Raw genomic sequence first — 21,409 nt, 5'->3', positions numbered from 1 at the left:
ACCCCTCTGGTACATGCAGACAGATCTATCATAGTCATCTTGACAAACACGAATTGATCCTAGGGTTTGATCAATGGTAGTATAAATTTTCGTTCGTTTTGCTTAGCTCCACCAAGAATTCTGTTGGAGCCGATCCGACAGACCGTGAGGCCAGGTGACAGCCCATTCGTGAATTGTAGCGCTATAGGAGATCAGCCCATCACTGTTAGGTGGCAAGTCAGTCAACAGGGTCTTTCTAATCGAGTCAGTCAGACCGACGGAGTCCTCCAATTCCACGGTATCACCTTTGAAGATGCTGGAAAATATGTCTGCACAGCAACAAATCATGCTGGAAGTGCCGAAGCGGTCGCCGAAGTTTCAGTCACTTCAGGTACAAATCATGATTCCACCACCTCCGGCAGATATCGATATACTAAAACTCACAAGCGTTACGAGAATAAAAGCTTCACCCTTGGTGGGCCAAGATAAATTTGTTCTCCTCGCGTTTACATTTGCGTATCTTCCGTTTCAGAGTACGGGCCTCCTGTCACCAGTACCCAGCGAGACGTTTCCGCATTCGTTGGCAATAGCGTACGGCTCGATTGTCCCCCATTGCAGAGTCGATCACTTGTCGAATGGAGTAGGGAAGGATCAGATCTCCCGGCCAACTCGTACAAACGCGATAATTATCTGGAAATGCCTCAAGTTAGGGCGGAAGATAGCGGAAGATATATATGTCGGGTCACTGATGCTTATGGAGTAAGAAGCGAGAATTACGTCAATTTACGAGTCGAATGTGAGTATTTGAGCCCAGATCCAGATGTTTGAATTTAAATCGAAGCACCGTCGTTGAGACCGTTCATCATCCCTACTACATAAATCGCACTATATCCCTCAATGACCATATCTTTAAGATTTTTATCGTAACCACTAATAGTAGAACCGTTGCAGTTCTTTGTTACCTTAATCTTTCTAGAGAACTCTGATTTTTCTTTAATAGATTGACAGTTTAATACTCTCAATACACAGATTATCTATGTAGGACTTTGAATTGCTTGCCTGAAATACACTAGTTGTCAAATCAGTACGAATCATCATTTTCAAGAAGCAAGTACGCTTAATGCGATCCGATGAATTTTCTTGCCCCAATAATGATCGATACTGACGGTATTAAATACACGATAACGTACTAAAATGATGCGATAGCTTGTTTTTCATTCTAACCGTCACGATGCAGCGTGTTTCATAGCAGAAAGTAGGGAAGTTGAATCACCGGGTAAATTGGACGGTTCCATAGAAAGTACATTTCTAGCTCTACACTTTATTATAGAATGGATTAATTGATGTGGTAGATCAATAAACCGTACTTTCCCCAATATTAAAAATATTCACTTCGGGTCACCTTAAACGTTATCACTGTGACAAAGTAATTCGAGAGAGAATTACAGGGTCGTTTGTCGAGTATTGCCCGTTGAACCCTTAGTGAGTGGAATTGGCTGCGTCTGTCACATTCGCGGCCAGTATTTGATAAACAACCCCGTACATAATTTAGAAATCGATAATCTGTACCCGATTCAGTGCTTGTATCTATCGTCATTTTCTCTTTTAATCGTAGAATCAGAATCACCAAACCGATCAAATAAGTAGAAAAAACCGTCTTATGCTTATCACGCTATTCTTTAGAAGTTTCCATGCATTAACCAACGTAATAAGACGACCAATATGCTTATTATTTCTTTAACATATATGCAAGTCGTTTCAGCTGATCGCATTGCAGAATCGTGCAACCGTAGTTCTCGCAAGGGCTCCCGAGATTAAAAACCTCTACACATTTCGTATTATAATTTAGTAGTTAATTTGCTTGCGGATTGCATGCCAGTGTACGGAGCGTTGTGCAGCGATACCGAAATCCAATGCAGAAGCAACGAATGCATTGACAAGCGCTATCTCTGCGACGGCTTGATCGACTGCATGGACGGGAGCGACGAGCGATTCTGCAATAACAGACAATATCGTCACTATCCACCATGGCAACGCGGTTTGTACACAGATATGTTTCACCGTGAGGTCCGTGATCGAATCTTAACATTTCTTCCAACTTGATTAGACACTCATCCTCCTCTTAGCAAGCTATTCTTTCGTGTTTGTGATCGTTTCGTCACACTTGTGCAATCTGAAGTCCGCTAATGATTCTACGAGCTGTACAAAGGATTGACTAAAAAATTTACACGATAGCATCTATTCGGTGATCAGGCACGCTGTACTAGTAGAGTTCGTGAGCAGTTCGCTAAAATCTCGAATAGACGTACCGTTATACAATCGTGATACGTACACATTCTGTTTATCGGAGGTTAATCAGAATTTCTATTTTCGATTCTGAAACATGCTCTGCTTCGCTTTTTCTGCATCCCGTGTACTGCTTTTATTGTCCAATCGCATGTTACCTCACATGTCATTACCGGTCTCATTGTTCACTTTTATGTACCCATGCGTAACGATTAAGGACAGAGATCTATTAGTCCATTCCGAAAATTGTGCAATTTCGACTCACAATTACACGAAATTGTAACGAGAACAGTTTCAACCTGGAGATTTCATCCAAAGTGTAAAGAGAATCTACATCACTAGATTCTCGCACAACTTCGGTTTATGGTCAAACAGATTTTCTGCCCGATTTTCTGTGCATCGTAACTAACGAACTTGTGAATGCCTAGCTCGAGCACCACAGATCTCCCTCCGCATACGAGCTACTAGTGAACTCGTCAACATCGGAGATACCGTCGATTTACGGTGTGAAAGCTCCGGTGGTCAAGACGTGCGCTTCCGATGGATCCGACCCACGTATTCATCACTGCCACCAAATTCAAGAGTGGTTGGACCTGTGCTGAGACTTGCGAATGTTGTTCGAGGTGACAGTGGAGTATATCGTTGTATAGCCGAAACGCGAGAAACGAGCGCCGAACAGGACTACAATCTCATAATTCAAGGTAGTGTAGACCAACGGAACTTTTTTCCTCAATTCTACTTTGCAAAACTTAAATTCACTTGTGAGACAAGACATGTCCAGTCAACGAAACCTACTAACAGGATCACTCATATTTTTGTGTCTCTGCTTACCGATTTTCACTGGGTGAGTAAAATCGATTTCGTCACGCTCTCGAAGATAACAATTACGGTCTTCTGTAATAAACGTCAAAGTGCTCTGTCTTAAATGTCCGCTAAGATCTTACCGAAGTTTGTCTTCCTGTTCACTTGAATACCCGTGTCATGAGTTCATCACCAATCCAGGTGGGAACAACGATTCACCAGCTGTAGAAACGACAGCTGTGCCGTATGGAGCGGGATTCTCGATGGATTGCAAGGGTGACATAGAACCACCGGTTGCATTCGAGTGGGCTAAGCTTGGAGGTATTTTGCCGAACGAAAGTAGAAAACAGAATGTACGTATGAAACAGCTGACCGATGATTAGTGAGACTACTCGAATACTGCTATGACGGGTAGGTTTAACGCAGCACTCTGTACTTTCCATTAGAATCACCTTACACTGGTGAACGTGAAAGCCGAAGATGCGGGCACGTACATCTGCACCGCGAGCAACGGCCAAACGAGCGTGGAAATACTGCAAATCCTGGTTGTGACTGGCGTGGTGCCGTACTTCAATCAAGCCCCCGAGAGTTACATATCTTTCCGGCCCCTGCAAGATGCTATGCTTAAATTCGATATCGAAGTATCGTTCAAGCCTGAAATGTACGACGGTATTATTCTCTACAATGCTGAGAAGAGCGACGGCGGTGGAGACTTCATTGCTCTTTCCCTCGTCGGAGGATATCCAGAATTCAGGTATTCAATCGTAACGTTTTATCGAGCTTAGATCGAATTTTATCCGATTAGCAAGCCCAGGATTCACAACCCGTTGACCGTCTTCGTGCGATTGTTCGCGTTGCATAGGTTCAACCTTGGATCTCGTCCAGCCGTTATCCGAGCACGGAATCCTGTCACTTTAGGAAAATGGCACACAATCAAGCTCTATCGTAGCCGGAAAGAGGGAAGAATGACGATAGTTGGCGATCCTCAAAGCCCCTACTCAGGTACCGCCCCAGGCAGGTTGCAAACGTTGGATTTGATGGAGCCGCTGTACGTAGGAGGTGTTCCCGACTACCAAAGGGTTGACTCGGAAGCAACGGTATCCGACGGCTTTGTGGGTTGCATCAGTAGGCTGGTCATCGGATCAAAGGAAATCAATTTGAACACCGACCAGTTGGAAAGGGTCGGCACTACTACCTGCGAAACTTGTGTCGAAAATTCGTGCAGCAATAGAGGAGTTTGTCAGGAAGCCGCTACCGAAGAAGGATACAGGTGCCTCTGCCCTGCAGGATACAGCGGAAACCTCTGCGACATTGTTGGACAGGCATGTTATCCAGGTAAGCAAAACACGAATCCATATTGCTACGTTTGCTCTGTATGAGTCAGTGTCAAATTTTGATACCGACAAATTCCATCATGCTGTGTGATTCTCTTACTCCCAGGGGCCTGCGGTGAAGGTACATGCAACGATATAGGCGACGGTTTCACTTGTGACTGTCCAATTGGCAGGGGTGGTCACAAATGCGAATTAGACATGAGCGTTGACGAGCCAGCGTTCTTGGATAGCAATGCATACTTAGCGTACCGAACGCCCAAGGCATTACGCAAGTAAGTATACATTTTTGCACGTTGATAACTGAGTTGAAAACAGTGTGGAAATCCCCTAGATTTGGATTGAAAGTAGTTTTGTAATTCACAATATTTTTCCATTTTATTATGCAGCTTAGAGCGCGATCCGCCATTGATTTCTATTTTCATAGTTTGCTATTCGCTTTTTCTTCACCAGGGCGTGCCAGGATTTTTTAGTGGAATGATTTCATTACTTTTATGTTTTTACAAATCTTTAACATAAATTAAAATCCACCCACCATACGTACTTGATTAATGATGTTGCAAATTGTTTTATCATTCCGAATTCAAAGATGACGGCACGATCTCCACGACTTTCGATAAACAATATTGAACGGATGAAAAAATTGCGTCCAATCTAACAACAATATTCAGCTAAGATTGTTAAACAGTCATAATATCATCCGATGTCTTCGCTTTGGAAATTCTTCCAAATGATAACGTGAAATGAACCTAACTGGGCAAAATTATTTTCAGGCATGGTAAACGATTCACGCCTAAAAAACATGGGTCCAAGTTGCGACCGCGCTCATTCAAAAAAATCAGAGCCAGACCACGTGCTAATCAACACCACAACCAACTAAAGCGACACACTAAATTGTGAAATTGACACCAATCCGACGCATACGTAACTAGCAGTACAGAAAATATTTGGTTACAATAATAAATTACCTGACAACACACTTTAACACGATGTACGCAAGTTCACCGATAAGAGTACGATTGTTCATCCAAAAACCACATGGATCTCGCCCCCGTATCATGAATGCACGAAATCCCGTTTCGCAATTTTATACACGCCAAATGTCTGTATTTCGAGATACCATGAGTACCTTCTTATCTTCCAACTCAATTCACGTTTTCTGTACTCGAAAGATTCACATTCGTGTCGCGAAAATAATTTCTCACAACAAAAAACTATCATACGGTGCTGAATAAATGTAATAAAAAAACTTCGGTCAGTTTACTAATTATTAATTAACGTTTTGTACAGCTTTTTAATTAATGCATTTAACGCGTCGCTGTAAGCCACTTACTTCTGTTATACTTATTATTATTATTGTTTTTTTTTTTTATTTTTTTTTTTAAGTTAGACATGATCAAACCACTGCCACACCAGTTGCATTTAACTACATCGTACGAGGCTTAGCGATTGAAAAACTGTAATAATATGGCGCGGTAGCATTATATGAACATTTAAATGTTAAATGAAAACTAGCTTACATTTACAAAATAAATTGAAACAAATTGAATTTGAATAATATGTTTGTACTTATATCTATAAGAATCTACATGTATAAAATATATATAAATATATATACTTGTTGGCGCATTGAAATGAATTCGAATATATCTACATATATATACTCACTAGGCCAAGCCTACTTGACAATACATGCATATATACATACACAGAAATAATCTACGAGCAAAATAAAAATTGATGTGACAAGTGAACGTATTTTGATTTTGTTTTATTAATTTTTTCGTTTTTTTTTGTCTTTTTTTTCGAATTTCGCTCATTCCATATATCAGTTGCTCAGAATAAATTTCGTCTAATAAAAATCCTAGTTCGTTGCTTCTGGTTCTGAATATTCCGCGTGCGGTAGCTTCTCGGTAAGTGTCCGTTTTCAAAGCTGTAGGAGAAGCTGAAATCGGCCTTGTAACGAAATCTCCCGATGAAACTATCGCCAAATTCTGAAACCCTCACGCTCGTTGATTGGCGAATATCTCTGCCAGCGTAAAATTACATGTACTGTATAAAACTTACGAGAAACCAACCTTCGGGCATACGCATAATGAGAAGAGACTGTACTTCGTTCGAATCATGCCAAGCATGAATTATGGCTGAAAGCTGTAATGTTATACTGCTTTGAATTACACTTTCGTCCATCTTCGCAATCACAGTTGTACACAAACGTGAGTTACTTGATGTAACAGTATCTCTTTGCTTACGAGACTAATAATGCTCCCGTTCGGTTCTTCACAATTTGGTGAATTCTTGATTCTATTATATTCTAGATAGATACGAATCATGTGTAAGACGAAAACAGTTCCAAATTCGTAGTAAGAAAACTGCTATCAACGGAGGAAGCCGGCAGTTATTATGTATATATTACAAATAATTTAGCTTGTATACTTTAAACAGCTTGCTGCCTGCTTACGTATCTTTACGGTTGACCATTTTTTAGTTTTGCTTCACTATCATTTGATTAACTTTTTTAGAACTTAGATGAGATTTTTCATTGTTATTGCGTGTTCGTTTAAATCTATTGAATGTAGTATTCAAAGGTATGCCTCAAATATTCATATCGTTTTGTCAAGCCTAACGTGAGTATGTGATATGGTATCAATAAATCAAGATGGAATTTCGGTTTGAAATGAAAAAAGGAATGAAAACCAGTTGCAAAAATCCTGAATATTTCACACACACTTTTTATCGAACCATTTCACAAAATTCACCGTATAAGACAATCACTGTTTTACTAATTGACATTTATACCCCGCATATCTCAGGATTAAACTAGCTATGACATTTAAACCATCGGACTCGGGCGACGGAATTCTGATGTACTGTGCTCAGAACAACGAAGGTTTGGGCGACTTTGTAGCCCTCGTAATAAAGGACAGACACGTAGAGTTGCGATTCGACTTGGGCTCCGGAATGGCGGTGGTAAGATCGAACCACGTTGTGCAGCCAGGAATTTGGCTCCACGTAAGGGCGAGCAGAGACTTCAAAGAAGGGAAACTGTCGGTCAACGGAGAGGCCCAAGTCGAGGGAAGGTCGCCAGGTTCTTCGAAAACCATGAACCTCGACACTCTCTTGTACATCGGAGGAGTGAATAGCCGCAGGGTTGCGGTAAACAGGAACGTGGGAATCGACAAGAACTTCCGAGGCTGCATAAGCAAGGTACGTTAAGAATCGTCATCGAACTCGCGGACCATCGAATAACGTGAAATGCTTCAATAACAGTTCGACATCGCGGGGCAGAACATCGACATTCTCAAGTCAGTCGTCGAATCGTCCAACATCCGAGATTGCATGGGAAAATATTCAAATCATACCGATTTCCCGCCGTACGAAACAACACCGACTCCCACAAGGCCGCCAACCTCGCCGTCAACGACGCAGTTCGATCCCTGCGTCTCGAATCCGTGCGTTCACGGAGACTGCCAACAGACGGAGACCCTCGACTATTCCTGCGTTTGCGAATACGGATACGTTGGCAGAAACTGCGAGAACGTTTTGAAGCAGTGCGAATTGCTGAACCCCTGCAAAAACGCGGGAACGTGCACCGATCTTCACGGGGGTTACAAATGCGACTGCCGGCTCGGTTTCAACGGACTCCAATGCGAAATTCGTGAGTACATTGTTTCAGATTTATTTCTTTGTTCGGGTCACCGATACCAGCAGTACTGCTTCCGCCGCTAAACACCGTCGTTTTTTCAGCCGTTGAAATAGCATCGGACGTGGCTTTCCGCGGCGATGGCTGGCTCGAACTCGAGAGGTCGGTGATGACCCACGAAGAAGAGAAGGAAGTCCTGGGATTCGAAATCTCCACGAACAAAAGCACCGGCCTGATCATGTGGCACGGACAGACGCCGGCGGATCTCAGGCCCGATGATTACATATCGCTTGCTGTCGTCGACGGGTAATTTCCGGAAACGCTTCCTATCGGACAAACATTGCCGATACTCTTTTTCAGAACCGCGTCGAAAATTGCTGCAAATCCGAGTTACAGACTCGGAAATGCAGTCACCTCGTTCGAACTTTTTCAGAGATTTGGTTGATATTTTACGAAATCGGGCGTGCTAAATGTTTCGAACGTTCCAATAGAAAAATCAACATTCAAGGGGAATTTTCTGGTTGAATAAAAACTGCGTTGCCGAAAAGCAGTCCGACTCTTGCAGTGATCACAGTCTCAATGCTTCGAAATTATCAGATTTGTCGCAGAATGAATTCCAACAAATTTATTTAAAAAAGTTTACCACTCTGTGAATATCCGTAAAATCTCTGTATCTTCTCGAATGACGTAAAAGTAACCAGAATATCTACAACGTGAAACGTATGATCAGTGTTATACGTACCTTTCGAAATTTCGTCAAAAGCCGATCGGATATACGTCGAGTGCCAAGAATCAAAAGGGTGTATCTCACCGCTTTTCAATCTATAGGATAAATTCGATTGATTTCCGAAAACTGCGGGTTACACCTTTTCGCTACCCAGCCATGGATATGTCAACCTAACCCGGACGAAAGTCGTCGCTGAACAGTGCTGAAATAAATGCCCTTCGATTTCAGGTACGTCGAGTATCAGTACGACCTTGGATCGGGACCCGCGAAGATCAGGGTGACGGCCCAGCGGGTGGACGACGGGGAACGTCACAGGATCGTCCTGAAGCGTCAGGGAAGCGAGGGCAGCATCGAGTTGAACGGTGAGCATACCGAAAGCGGGGGGAGCGACGGTCTTCAGCAACTCCTCAACGCCAGAGGCAGCGTTTACCTCGGCGGTCTGCCGGACTACGCGATGAGTTACGGCCGGTACCAGGACGGGTTTTCCGGGTGCATCTACACCCTCGAGGTCCAGGACTCGGGGGCGATATACATCGGCGACGTGGCGATCAGAGGAAGGAACGTTTACCCGTGTACCAGGTGAGCCAATTTTCGGCCGTTCGCCGGTGAGAAAAACGGCTCCGTTTTCGCCGACGCTCATATCGTTCCTCGATCTTTTACACGCTGCTTAGAACAAGGTGGATTCCGTCCTCCCTGGTGTTCACGGACGCCGACGCGGACATATTCGATGCCTTTGTACCACCGCCGCCCGTAAATATCATCCACCCAAAGCCGAGCCTTAACGTGGCTTCCGTCCGATCTCGAAACCTCAATTTACTCATATTTGCCCAAAACTTGGTTCTGTTTGCAATGGACGTGAGATTGTTGCGCAGAATTGTCGTTACGATGTTTCGAAACGCGCTTGTTACTCCAGTTGACGTTAAAAAATTTTACCAAATCGAATCTGAGAGCCATTAATTATAATTTTTATCACCCGTACAAGTTGCACATTTTTAAAAAATTCCTACAACTAAGAATGTGTAACTTGGACCGTAATCCTAATATTGTCAATAATTAATTAAATTTCCACACGATTTAATGCTTCACTCGTGGCTGGAGCTGCAAGATTAGACTGAGGTAATTCCCGGAGTATTCTACGTACAATTATTATGGGGTATATTGTCGTTGCGTGATCGTCCCGTCGTTTCATCGTTTTTCGAATTACTCATTTTTCAGCGATCCCGACAGCGTTCCGAAAAGAGGTGATATCTAAAAGTTCGCGTCCAAAGATGAATGAAAGTAAGTCTCCGCGATTGAGAGCCGAAGGATCCGAACTTTGAGTCCCAAGGTGACGATCGGGAAACCGGATGAGAAGCGAAAAAAAGAACATTGATGGTACTCATCTTCTACGTGGTGGAGGGAAGGAACTGATTCGGATTCTCTTGCTCTCGATGAGCGAAGATTAATTAGTATTAAGGAACAAATAGGAACGAAGGCTTTATACATACATACACGATACTTACATGTACGACATGTATATAGTTATACTAATGTAATACCATATGTAGCATTGTAATTTTGTATTATTATAGTCTTTTTGTACCACCTTATTTAAGACATAATAGTACTATTTGGTTACCGATTACATTGTCATTTTCGTCCAACTTGACGCATTTCCGCTGTACATTATACACCAGCTTTACCAAGGATAGTGTGCTTTTAACCGACCCAGTGTAATCTGTAATCTTGTCATACCGAAGCTGACTTCAATTTCAGTTGGCGAACTTCAAAGCCATTGTGCGGTAGCGGAACTTGGAAAATCATTTTTGTTGTAAGAATAATATGTGAATCTCGTGCAATCGTATAACGGTGCGATACGACAACTGATATGGTTCGGAAATGAAATCTCTTTTAGTCGTGTTGAAACGACGCGGTGTATGTTATTTGTACAGTACGTGGGTACGTTTCGGTAACTTCGGTGATATTTAGTTGTTCAATTACTGGCTACCGACACAGCATGAAATGCCTGATACGAACTGGCAAAATTTTAGTTGAAAAATTAGCAGAACTGAATTAGCCTGGTGCTACGTACAGATGTTGTGACTATTATCGAGTAGTAAGTTTACGGATTAAGGATACATCGTGACACTGACAGATTACAATAGCTTCCATTAAACTCTGAGTATACGCAGCGTCGCATAATTATATTTTCTCACTTGTTAGACAGACGGATACTTGCTGTTATTCATTACAGGCAACGAGCATTACGTACTTTTTCATGTAGCTAGAATTCACATCGACCTGAACATCGTTCGCTTGCGTTACCATAAGATCAACGAAATCACTTGAGGTCATAACTAAGGCACAGGGAAACTAGTCTTCAGCTTTCTTTCCCATTTGCCATTTAGTATCAAAAAAGTATACGCGATTTGTGCAACCGACAATTGATTAAGCAATGAAGAATCAAATTGGACTGCAGATTAAATTGTAGTGGATATAATTTAACGGTAGATATGCCATTTTTTTCCATGCACAAGTGAATAACGGATCAATTCAACAAAGTTCTGAAACGATCATCTTTGCGCCGAATAATTTTTTATTTTTGTTTCTTCTTTGTCGTTTGATAGATCTTACTCGGCTAGTCAGTTATTGCGTTACAAGTGGAAGTAACTCTTCTTCCGAACTCAGATTATCTGCTTATGCTTTTCGCGGCTGACGAATGACAAGCCGACAACGCCGGAAATAAATCGCATTCTGATATGTATTTTACCACATAATCGTAAACTGTAAGAAAGTACGTAATATCAATTATTATGGCAATGTTTGAAAGTAATGTTACATATTATTACTATTATTATTATTATTATTATTATCATCGATGATAATGATAAATATCAATATATAATATATATACATATAGGTATAAATAAATATATAATTATTTCCGACATCAAATGAGACAATAAATATAATTTTCGTAAACATGATGAGTTTCGTGTAAGAAAATTCAATCCCGATTGTATAATATTTATCGTGTATGTTAAAAGTAATCAGATCTTAAGCGCATCTGATTATGTACGTATAAACCATGTAACATTGTAACACTCGTCAAATAGGAATATGTCCAATGGGAATACGGGGCTCTTTGCTTCAGTGAGACTTGAGTCCAGTTTTGAATGACCAATTCAACTTTTATACTAGTAATTATACACAATTGGAAAGCGAGTGAGCGCAATACGTCGTTCGGTAGTAATTTCGGGATTACTCGAACGGGCCTTTTTTATCGTCCATAAAGATACGATCGTAGAGCGTCTGACGCAAGATTTTAAAAATTGTTATTAGATTTTTTTGGTGAACTTGCCCGATCTTCAACAGGTCGCACTTGCGTTGTTGATCTTATCGGTAATTTCGACGATCTTTATATCGGCGATCGGACCAAATTTTCCGGATAGTTCCTATCTGAAATTGCCAAACTGCAGGAATAGAATAACGAGATTTATTGAGAGGTGAGGGAATCGGGCCCCATCATTACCAAGCCAAGTTACTTGACGATCGAAGAAGGGAATCCTGCCGAATTCCACTGTGATTCATCGGGTGTTCCACAGCCCGAAGTATCGTGGATTCGTGTCCGAGGTGAAATGAATCCCAGCGCAACCTTTGAAAATGGTATTTGGAGACTACCCTCCGCCAGGAAAAGCGACGAAGATGAATACAAGTGTATCGCGCGAAATAGTGCCGGTACCACCGAACAACGAACGATTCTCTACATCACTGGTAAATAGATTATATCATCATCGAGAAATTTCAGTCCTAGCGAAAGTTTGTTCATTGAGATGGTAAATATTTTCCTATTCTCCTACCACAGAACGCCGTGAGCCACCACCACCAGACAGACCAATTATTGACCCTATCGAATGAGTGGGTGGTCCCACTGAACCTGTCCAACTTGTGTGCACCGCATCACTTGATGCCACAATTACTTGGACCAGGGCCGGAAATTCTGTTTATACCTCGTACGACGTGCGAAATGGCCTATAATACGTCTGACAAAAAATGAAAATCACCGGAAATGTCCAAAACCATCAGCAGAAAACTAAGCTCGAAATTACAGGTTCCACGACCGGATTTACTTGGTGGGGGCTTCTAGGCTGACCATTAGCGGGGGCCTATGGATGGAAATGAAATGAAAAATATACTTTTTCCATGTTTCTTGCCATGTGGAGAAATCTTCGACTAACATAGTTTTTCATTTTTTTTTTTTTTATCAACATATTCAAATAATACAGGAAAACTGAACAATATTTGATGCACGAAAATTAAATAATGATTTTTATTTTTATTTTCGATTTATATTAACAATTCTTTTGGAACAGGTGGACTATGAAAAAGTATACACTCATCAAATAAATCACATTTATTAATGTGTCAGTGTATCAATTTTACTTACTTGTTCTTGACAATCTTTCGTTTGAAAAAAATCAGTGATTGAATGAGTTTTACGATTAATTGCATTAGCTTGTTTTTGCTACTCTTTCTTATCCTTCACTATTTCCCAGCCTGATTTATAGTTACGGGGGGGGGGGGGGGTATCTTATGATTATATATATCTACAGCGGTTTGTTGTATTGATGGACGATATTTGCACATTTTTGGAATGGAAATAGTATTATGTGGAAATTTCACGAGAACTGGTGCGACGGTTTCACACATAGATCCACTTTTGCAAATGCTCGAATACAACTTCGCAGGTGTTGAACCACTCTCCCTAGAATGTGTGAGAATTTCTTTCCGATTTCCAATAATCTACCAATTAAATAGATTAAAGTCCTCTTCATTTACGCCCATATCTTAGATTTGAAATAGATCCGACGTTAAAGCCATCATTCCATTCATTTCAAATCGTGATTAATACTCACCATAAAAAATTTACCTTGTTTATTCGTCACGGTCGACGTTAAATTGGACAATATGTACAACTTTGCATAAAAATTATGTATTACACAAAAAATTCCATTTTGTATTCTTAATTTTAATAATACATAGTAACGCGATTGTTATCAATGAGTCGACGCTTCTCAAGATAGTTCATTATTCACTGTTCAACAAATATTTGCTATCCAAATTTTTATTCCTATTCTAATGTTCAGCATTACGCAACCGATTTTCACAACTAGTGGCAGTCGTACTCTCTCTGATTACAAATGAAACATAGTTTTGTGACTAGAAAAGTGACTCATGATTTTACTTGCATCAATAATCAGAGTAAAGTTAATGTTCTCAAGATGTCGGTTAGACAAAATTATCATTTTCTACACCTGAACGGTATTTACTGTTCGTGATGTGATGGGTTTTTTGCTAAAAAACAAAAAATCAAAAAATAATCGTTTCAATGTATGCCCACTCAAATCGAATAATCACAAACTTTCTATGAATTAGCTCAAATGTCCGTAACCTAAAGATAAAGTCTCTTGAACTTTTCCTTCAAATTATTTTGATCAGTGTGAAATCGTATGCGTACGAATTTCGCAGGTCAACATCTTATAGCTTCAATACACGATGTGCAAGTTTTAAAGTATTGTCATATATCTCACAATTACAGTATCATATAATTATAATTAAAATCACACCATGGTACTATACTACAAGTCAAATTTGTACCCCGAAATGAGAGGCAGTCCAGTACCCACTTGCTTTTGATAGTCAACATAGTCTTGTCCAAAAAAGTTTATCAATGTCATTTCTTCAAGTAATACCCGCTGTTGGAAGAATCTCCATGAAATTAGTGTGTAACACACCGCACAGAAAGGATTCTGAAGAATCAGCTGGAACATAACGCAAGTCAGATTATTTTTCAAAGTTACCTAATTTGACTGTATGACAATTAAATTACTTTTTCCCCTATTTCAGGTTACCGCCTTCAGCAGCATTCAAGCTAAAATATTTTTTTCTTGCTAAGATCTTGTTCAGATCTTTGGAAAAATGTCAGAAGACATACCTGTGTTCCAATTGACCAATAGAACCATCCGACATAACTGGGATGTCGTGAGAAACTGTAGACACCGTGCGTGACAAGTTGGTGACCGTCAGCTTTGGTGCTTTGTATGATATGATTAAAATTCTTTCTTGCCGTGAACATAGCAAGCTTCCTGAGTATCTCTCCACAAACGCAGAACGTTAGTCCGATCCAAGAAACAAAGTGCGGTTCCTTCATTTCAGGAAAAAAATATCTTTCAATGATAAATTCCATCCAGCACACAAAGGCAGCTATTCCATACTCGATGCTGTGATTTAGCATGAAGGAATCAAGGGACAAGGCGCTTGGATTTGTCCAAGTAATAGCCAAGAATTCTGAATAGTGAAATGTCGCCATTACTGATGTGTAAATGCCAAACATTTGCCATGATGATGGCGCTGTCAAATATATCAATATGCCAATCCCAAATGCATAACCCAGCGACGTCGCTCGCACCGCAACCTAAGTAGGAAGAAACTGATATCAGTTCAAATATATTATCTGTGTGAAAATTTCGATATGAAATTGCCAATGAGATAAGCCGAGGCTTATCAATGTCACAAACAAAAATTTATCTGAGTCTGAATAACGAATTGAGAAGATCTTTGTTTGAAATATAATTGCAAGCGTTGCTTTTTCTAACTTAACCTAATCTAACATTTGAAAAATGTTCGACTGTTAGTATATACGTATTTGTAGATACTTACTTGATAAATGAAACCACGAAAAGCAATAATGATTAAGAAATTCAGGAGTATGTACAATACGACATAAGTCAACCAAACATTTTGAAAATAGAGAGAATAAGTCTCGAATTGTAACCTAAACAGGAACTTTGGCAATAGCGCAAATATCACGCCAGTCAAAAATGTGAAGACACTGATTTTTCCTTCGTAACACAACATCTCTGGTCTGTTGAATACTTTGAGTAAATAGTCAAGACGATAAAACTGTTGTTTCAAACGAATTGTACACTCATTTCTACCTCAGCACTAGCTCGCCGACCACACGTGAGATATTTTGACATTGCTTGTGAAGGGCTGGGCCCTTGTCATCTGCAGGAGGAACGAAAAAGCAAATGTGTGTCAGTATATCAGTTGATTCTGCCGGTACTGCAGACAACATACTAACCGGCTGTTTTCAGAGGGATGGCCTAACGGCTCACATTTTTGAGGGATACAGTAGCATTTGGGACACAAATATTAGCTATAAATTACTTTGCAGCTTGCGGAATTACAAGGACGAGAGATATGGTACACGGTGACTGTCGTACACGGAAATAGAATGCATTACAAATGTTAAATACTCGTCGAAACTATGGTACATAAAGATAATCGATGATAAAATTAAAATAAGAGTCGCCATTTCAGGCGATAATAAGGTTGATGGTTTTTAAATTTTCAATCGGAATACGCTATGCGTTCATTAAATAAGTCAAAAACGTATTTTGAATTGATTTTAATCCACTGTATACTCCTTTTTTGAACAGTTTTTATTCGATTTCGTTGCGTTCAATTCTGCCAAACTTCTATAATCAGACGTCCATTGCGCGATGCGTATAATGCTGAGAGTTCTAATCGTTCTAATACATGCGCTCATTTTATATACAAGCAATTACCACAAAGAGATTAGGATATGCTACGTTATCCTACGTTAAGTTATTTTAAATGATAAACACTGCGAAAATTTGACAAGATTTTTATGTACTTCTGTTACTCAATTTACTTATACACACGCGTATTAACATATGGTAATATAACGTACATTCCACTTCATAACTGATACCTATTTTTCCCCCTGCACAGCATCGCAAAATGAATCAAGCATCGCGGCATCATCTTCGCTATCAATCTCACCTTGAGGTTTATCAGCAGTCTTTCCAGAAACACTTTCTGTAATTTCAATATTCTGCCGTTTTACCTGCGGCTCATCCGCGTCCACTGCTTCAGCAGTATCGTGACTAGGATCGCCTTTATTATTCGTCGAATCATCCAGAGTGTTTTCTCTGCTATCGTCACCCGAGCGAGAATCATCCACTTGCTCCGTAATGCTGATTAAAATAATTTCTACCGCAGTCGAATCACTCATTCTCTTTTCCTTAGCGCTGTCTGGCTCACTAACGTTTTCCTGATTCTCGTTGTTAGTATCGAGATTCGTCTCATCAAGATTCGCTCTGGTATCAAGGCTCTCGTCTTCTGGATCTTCGAGAATAGGACTAGGACTGTGTCCAGCCCTGTCTTCGTTATTCGGGCTGGATGTATGAGCGGTTTTTGGGCCCATGTTGGAATCCATTGCAAAATCGAGTTCGATTGGTTCATTTTCCCTGTCACCCAAATCCACTACAATCGGTAGCCTCAAAGTTGGGGCAGCAGGATGTGCAATTTTCTCAATTTCAGCCAATGCGATCTTAGCTTCGTGGCTCACATTAGTGTCTGCGTCATTTTGCGCCATTTGGAATATCTCTAAACAGTACTGAGTGGGCGGTGGTACCAAAGGATGCGGATTCAGCTGCAACATTTTTAGTGCTTTTACCAGATTCAGACGGCAGGTTGCACTCCGTTTGTAAAACGTTTCTTCGTGAGTCTCCAGATAACAATCGTGGAGAAGAGCAACCAACGTGCTCTCAGAACTCTGAAAATATTTAAAGATTTAATACAATATCGCAATATTGTAGCCACAGTGAAACACAGAGCGAAACATTCTGCATTAAGAAGAAGAAACGAACATTTATTTACCTCATAGAAAGATGCTTTCATTCTGCATCCTGTATTTAGGAAGATATTTTGCAAAGCTACCAAAGCTTCGTCAACTAAATCTGCATTTACCAATGGATTAGAATCATGAAGTATGTTCGTCTGGGCCATGTTATTGTCAAATTGACTTTCTCTGTGCCGTTTCAAAGCTCGCTTAGACATATTGTGCGTTTTTTGTACCTGAAAGTGATGAATTAATTGGAGTATAAGTATGGACGTCAATCGAATATATCGAGAAATGTTTTACAATTAAAAAAAAAAACACTTAAGTACTAAATTAAATCGATCACTTGTACTTACGGACAATACAACTCGGTCTTTTTCTGGAACAATATCTTTCAAAATATGTGATAGAAGTTCTTCACAAACATTTTCAACTCCCGATAGAACTCCTGCATGCATTAACCATGTCGAAAGGGATTTGTAGACCCGTATTCTGATGTTTTTGAACGGCCTGGTTCCACCCAAAGTTCTTGTATTTTCGGTCGTTTTTTTCGTCCATGTTAAGACTTGATGCAACAATTGGAGTATAGTTTGAGCATACGGCACTAATTCTTTTCCAAAACTATGAAAGTTTAAGAAATTCTTGGTCAATTAATCAATACTCATAGCAATTTGTTTCTTGACGGCAGTGTATGATTGGAATAAAATTTAACTTACCCTAAAACAAAGGCATCCAATACATGCAACAAGCTGGAATGTAGATTTGGCAAAATCAAATGCAAAATTTGCTTCCTGAACGCATTCTCATTGCCCAGCCCAGCGGGAGTAATAAAAAGGCCTCGGGAAAGGATCTTGAATATGTTTGATGGAGACACTGAATTTTTAGATCCACATCCTCTGTAATAATAAGACGAAATATTCAACACTTTTTCAATCAGTCTATTGAATTCTATACCGTTAATTATTGGTGAAATTGCTCACCGCAGTGTTATGCCGAGGTATATGCACAGATTATTGAACCGACGCTCTAATCCCAAGTAATGCAACATCATGTCTGTCTGGGGAATGATTGGCAACGTGAGTTTATCCCCGATATCAATGTGCTCTATTTCGGCAACTCCGCTGAACAGATCATCCATTGTTTCATGGAGACTATTGCAGATCAAAATTTGGCTGTGAGTCCATGCAGTTAAATTTGCTTTCCCTGCTATGGGCTGGAACGAACGCTCAGTCGCAGCGGTCAACAATGCAAAGCATCTTGCTCCGGCATTGACCAAGTTATCTTGTCCAGAATCAACCAAGGGCAGAATTAACTTCCTTATGGTTACCTAGAAGACGAAGACGTGGATTAGAAAAGACATCTGGTCACGCTTGTTAAAGGTACATAATAAACTAGTGTTGCAAAAGTATAATAATGCCGCAGAATGTGAAATTCTAGATAATGCTGTTGAAGAAAAAAACCAAACCTGTAATCTTTCACAGGGTTCAGGATAATGGTAGAGGAGCACGGCAACTAAGTAAAATATTGCACCAAATCGCCTTGCGTCAGGCAAATTATTGGCATGTGTTATAATCTGTTTGACGTTCTGCATGGATATCTGCTTTTGGAGCTCAGGAATCGTTTTACAAGAAATAGCCAAAGTAGCAACGACTTTAGCTGCAGTGGTGACCTGCAGCTGTTCGTTCTGGACCGCCTCAAGACTCTGCAGAGCCTTTGTCATCCACAGCATAGCATGTTTGAGTAGAACGTCCCTCGAACATCTCGGTAATGTTTTCAACAGCAGTTTCAGACCTTCATGACGTGTCGCCGCATGGTTCAAGTGGTTGTTGATCAAAGACAGTAGACTATTTTGAATGGCATTGACCTGAGAAAATAAAGAGCATGTAAATTTAGTTATATGCGGTGAGAGTGACAAATCTTAGGTAAAAAAAAAAGTTGTTCTCACTTCATCCTTGTCGAACGGCACATCAGACTTGTAGACTAACAAATCCTGGATAAATTTGTATCGTTCGTCGTTGTTCTGGTTTGAGGTTGAAATCAAGTTCAGAATATCAGCCATTTTTTATCACTGAATAATGAACGTCAGTGATTTTATATGGAAAAACAGCACAAACTGGATCCACAAGCTGGAAGATTAGTTTGATTCTCCCATATTTCCACTGTGATTAAAAACTACCTGTTTTCACAAAACTGAACTACTAATTTAACGCTTAGACCACTTTTAAAAAAAGCACGTGGACATTACAGTGGGCAACTTAACCTAAAACTATGTTAGATTAGGTTAGGTCAGGTTAGGTTAGGTTAGTCGCATATTTGTTGATTCATTTTATTATTTCATAGGCCTTTTCATCTAAAAATTTTTTTGTGCGCATGCGTTAGCATCAGCCATCTTTTTTGTACTGCTTTTTGTAAACAATCATGTTAAAGTGCCCCCATATGACAATTAAAAATAAAACATTATTAATTTAAGCATATTTTAAAATAATTGAAAAAAAAGTAAAGTAATAAGTCACATAATTGGGAAAAAATTTTTTGCCACTCATTATAATTGTGTTGTTTGTAAAAAAAGGAACAACGAAACGTTGTTGTTATGGAGTATGTAAAAGTGATACACGGTACAAATCATTTAAGGCCAGGTTACTCCAAACAATTTTGAAAAAATCGAATAAAAACTTTAAACTGATTTTCCTCCGAACCACGTTTTTTCTCATGGATGACACTCTCATTTCAAAACTATTGCACTTATCGATATGAACCAAACGGCATTTTACTCTATAGATGTCTGGCTATGGCCTCAAGCAGAACCAGAAATATTCATTATTATTTAAAAAAATTATAAACAATTAAAAGTGAAAAAAAGGGTAAAAAAATTCAAAAGTCCGCCATTTTGTTGTTTTTCATTGAAAATGTTTCATTCTGCTTGAGGCCATAGCCAATTCGATACAGAACATGAAACCGTTTTGTTTTTTGCTTTCAGATAATTCGTTTCCAAGAAATGATGTCATCCATCTACTAATCAGATGAATTTAAGCAGCCATTTTCGAAACAGCCATTTTGAAAAAAAAAAAAGTTTTTTTCAAGTAATTTCATATATGTGCTTTCATATGTAAAAAAAATTGATTACTCAACATGTTTTGTACTATGAATAAAATTTATTGAAGAAATCACGTTTTTTGGAGTAACCTGGCCTTAAAGGCAATACGTATTATTTTATAAATTTTCCAAAGCCTTGTCTGAAATATCGCAAAAAGATAATCAAATCCTCAAGCAAATTACATATAAGTTCATGTGCAAAATGTACGAATTGTGAATTATGGGTGAAAAAATGCGGCAGAAGTGACCGAGGTTTTAGATCTATTGTAAAACTTACCGTTTACGATTCATGGCTCGTTGAATGAACGAGTTTTTCTCTCTCAGCCGATAACTCTTATAATATTGGATTAATGAATAAAATGCTTCTTTGCATTTTTGAAGATCAATGTATTCCCCACAACTTTTGTTTGAAACTTTTTTTTTAATGTCCATACTTTTTGAGCTATATGCGAGGTTAAAGTGCTATTTTTACTGGCCTAGTGCAGTCATTTGATGATTCGTTCAGCATTCTTGCGACGTGGGAAGACGATCCAAATACAGTCAAAAATTTTTTTTAAAAAACGGTATGACATAAATTAGAAACATTGTTTGCGAATTACGTTAAATTTTATTTTGTACTGTATCCCATTATAAACATTTCTCAAAGTATGATATATGCTTAAAGGCGATTGGTTTATCACTGTGAATTACATATTTATGTACTAGGATGATGTTCAAAAAATAAATTATTTTATCGCTCGATAAATGTAACAATAATTTCAGAAGCACTGTAGGGTTACGATTGAAAATCTCCAGTAACAACTAAACAGCTAACGCATTCGATATCTAACAGTGGTGCACTGGAAAATATATTTTTAAAA

General features: G+C 39.5%; 3 protein-coding genes across 33 annotated transcripts in view; 1 reads left to right on the top strand and 2 right to left on the bottom strand.

Annotated features, from left to right (window-relative positions):
* Positions 1–10,391, top strand: part of LOC124301822 (basement membrane-specific heparan sulfate proteoglycan core protein) — a 125,245-nt gene extending 114,854 nt beyond the window's left edge. For 27 of the 29 annotated variants that reach the window (XM_046757276.1, XM_046757277.1, XM_046757273.1 and 24 more), the window contains 13 exons: positions 107–370; positions 512–775; positions 1,859–2,017; positions 2,694–2,966; positions 3,268–3,419; positions 3,513–3,820; positions 3,929–4,401; positions 4,507–4,672; positions 7,211–7,604; positions 7,668–8,055; positions 8,145–8,346; positions 8,996–9,346; positions 9,983–10,391. In XM_046757276.1, coding sequence (XP_046613232.1) covers positions 107–370; positions 512–775; positions 1,859–2,017; positions 2,694–2,966; positions 3,268–3,419; positions 3,513–3,820; positions 3,929–4,401; positions 4,507–4,672; positions 7,211–7,604; positions 7,668–8,055; positions 8,145–8,346; positions 8,996–9,346; positions 9,983–10,019 — 3,431 coding nt within the window. In that variant the 3' untranslated portion in view covers positions 10,020–10,391. Of the gene's footprint in view, positions 1–106; positions 371–511; positions 776–1,858; positions 2,018–2,693; positions 2,967–3,267; positions 3,420–3,512; positions 3,821–3,928; positions 4,402–4,506; positions 4,673–5,170; positions 5,400–7,210; positions 7,605–7,667; positions 8,056–8,144; positions 8,347–8,995; positions 9,347–9,982 lie in introns of those variants that run through there. The other 2 variants (XM_046757279.1, XM_046757296.1) reach the window with 2 other exon arrangements.
* Positions 10,392–13,271: 2,880 nt separating this feature from the next.
* LOC124301834 (protein-S-isoprenylcysteine O-methyltransferase) lies at positions 13,272–15,856 on the bottom strand. 2 transcript variants are annotated; one of them, XM_046757322.1, is made up of 4 exons: positions 15,745–15,853; positions 15,467–15,547; positions 14,742–15,221; positions 13,272–14,568 (listed from the first exon to the last, which is right to left on the bottom strand). In XM_046757322.1, the coding sequence occupies exons 1-4, from the start codon at positions 15,784–15,786 to the stop codon at positions 14,386–14,388; spliced, it is 786 nt and encodes a 261-aa protein (XP_046613278.1). In that variant the 5' UTR covers positions 15,787–15,853; the 3' UTR covers positions 13,272–14,385. The 2 variants fall into 2 exon arrangements, with proteins under 2 accessions (XP_046613278.1, XP_046613277.1); XM_046757321.1 differs by having other exon boundaries at positions 15,467–15,856.
* Positions 15,857–16,441: 585 nt separating this feature from the next.
* On the bottom strand, positions 16,442–20,309 carry LOC124301828 (proline-, glutamic acid- and leucine-rich protein 1-like). Of its 2 annotated transcripts, XM_046757309.1 has the most exons (8): positions 20,153–20,309; positions 19,402–19,582; positions 18,922–19,320; positions 18,437–18,783; positions 18,173–18,352; positions 17,813–18,077; positions 17,495–17,692; positions 16,442–17,390 (listed from the first exon to the last, which is right to left on the bottom strand). In XM_046757309.1, exons 2-8 carry the CDS (start codon positions 19,513–19,515, stop codon positions 16,545–16,547), a joined length of 2,349 nt encoding a protein of 782 aa, XP_046613265.1. In that variant the 5' UTR covers positions 19,516–19,582; positions 20,153–20,309; the 3' UTR covers positions 16,442–16,544. The 2 variants fall into 2 exon arrangements, with proteins under 2 accessions (XP_046613265.1, XP_046613264.1); XM_046757308.1 differs by lacking the exon at positions 20,153–20,309 and having other exon boundaries at positions 19,402–19,793.
* Between the last annotated feature and the right edge of the window lie 1,100 nt (positions 20,310–21,409).

Source organism: Neodiprion virginianus, chromosome 4 (genome assembly GCF_021901495.1).
Source record: "Neodiprion virginianus isolate iyNeoVirg1 chromosome 4, iyNeoVirg1.1, whole genome shotgun sequence".
In the NCBI taxonomy this organism is placed as follows: Eukaryota; Metazoa; Arthropoda; class Insecta; order Hymenoptera; family Diprionidae; genus Neodiprion; species Neodiprion virginianus.
The sequence above is the reverse complement of the archived record's forward strand: the minus strand, read 5'-3'. Positions and strand labels throughout refer to the sequence as shown.

What these genes read in the sequence shown, in the direction of transcription:
- LOC124301834 (XM_046757321.1), bottom strand. Translation starts at nt 15,664, where the DNA reads ATGTTGTGTTACGAAGGAAAAATCAGTGTCTTCACATTTTTGACTGGC. An exon ending in TTCGTGGTTTCATTTATCAA is followed by an intron (nt 15,222 to 15,466) that starts GTAAGTATCTAC and finishes CTTCCTACTTAG; the next exon opens with GTTGCGGTGCGAGCGACGTC. An exon ending in ATTGGTCAATTGGAACACAG is followed by an intron (nt 14,569 to 14,741) that starts GTATGTCTTCTG and finishes GTTATGTTCCAG; the next exon opens with CTGATTCTTCAGAATCCTTT.
- LOC124301828 (XM_046757309.1), bottom strand. Translation starts at nt 19,515, where the DNA reads ATGGCTGATATTCTGAACTTGATTTCAACCTCAAACCAGAACAACGAC. An exon ending in TACCTCGGCATAACACTGCG is followed by an intron (nt 18,353 to 18,436) that starts GTGAGCAATTTC and finishes TTATTATTACAG; the next exon opens with AGGATGTGGATCTAAAAATT. An exon ending in TGAAAGCATCTTTCTATGAG is followed by an intron (nt 17,391 to 17,494) that starts GTAAATAAATGT and finishes AAATATTTTCAG; the next exon opens with AGTTCTGAGAGCACGTTGGT.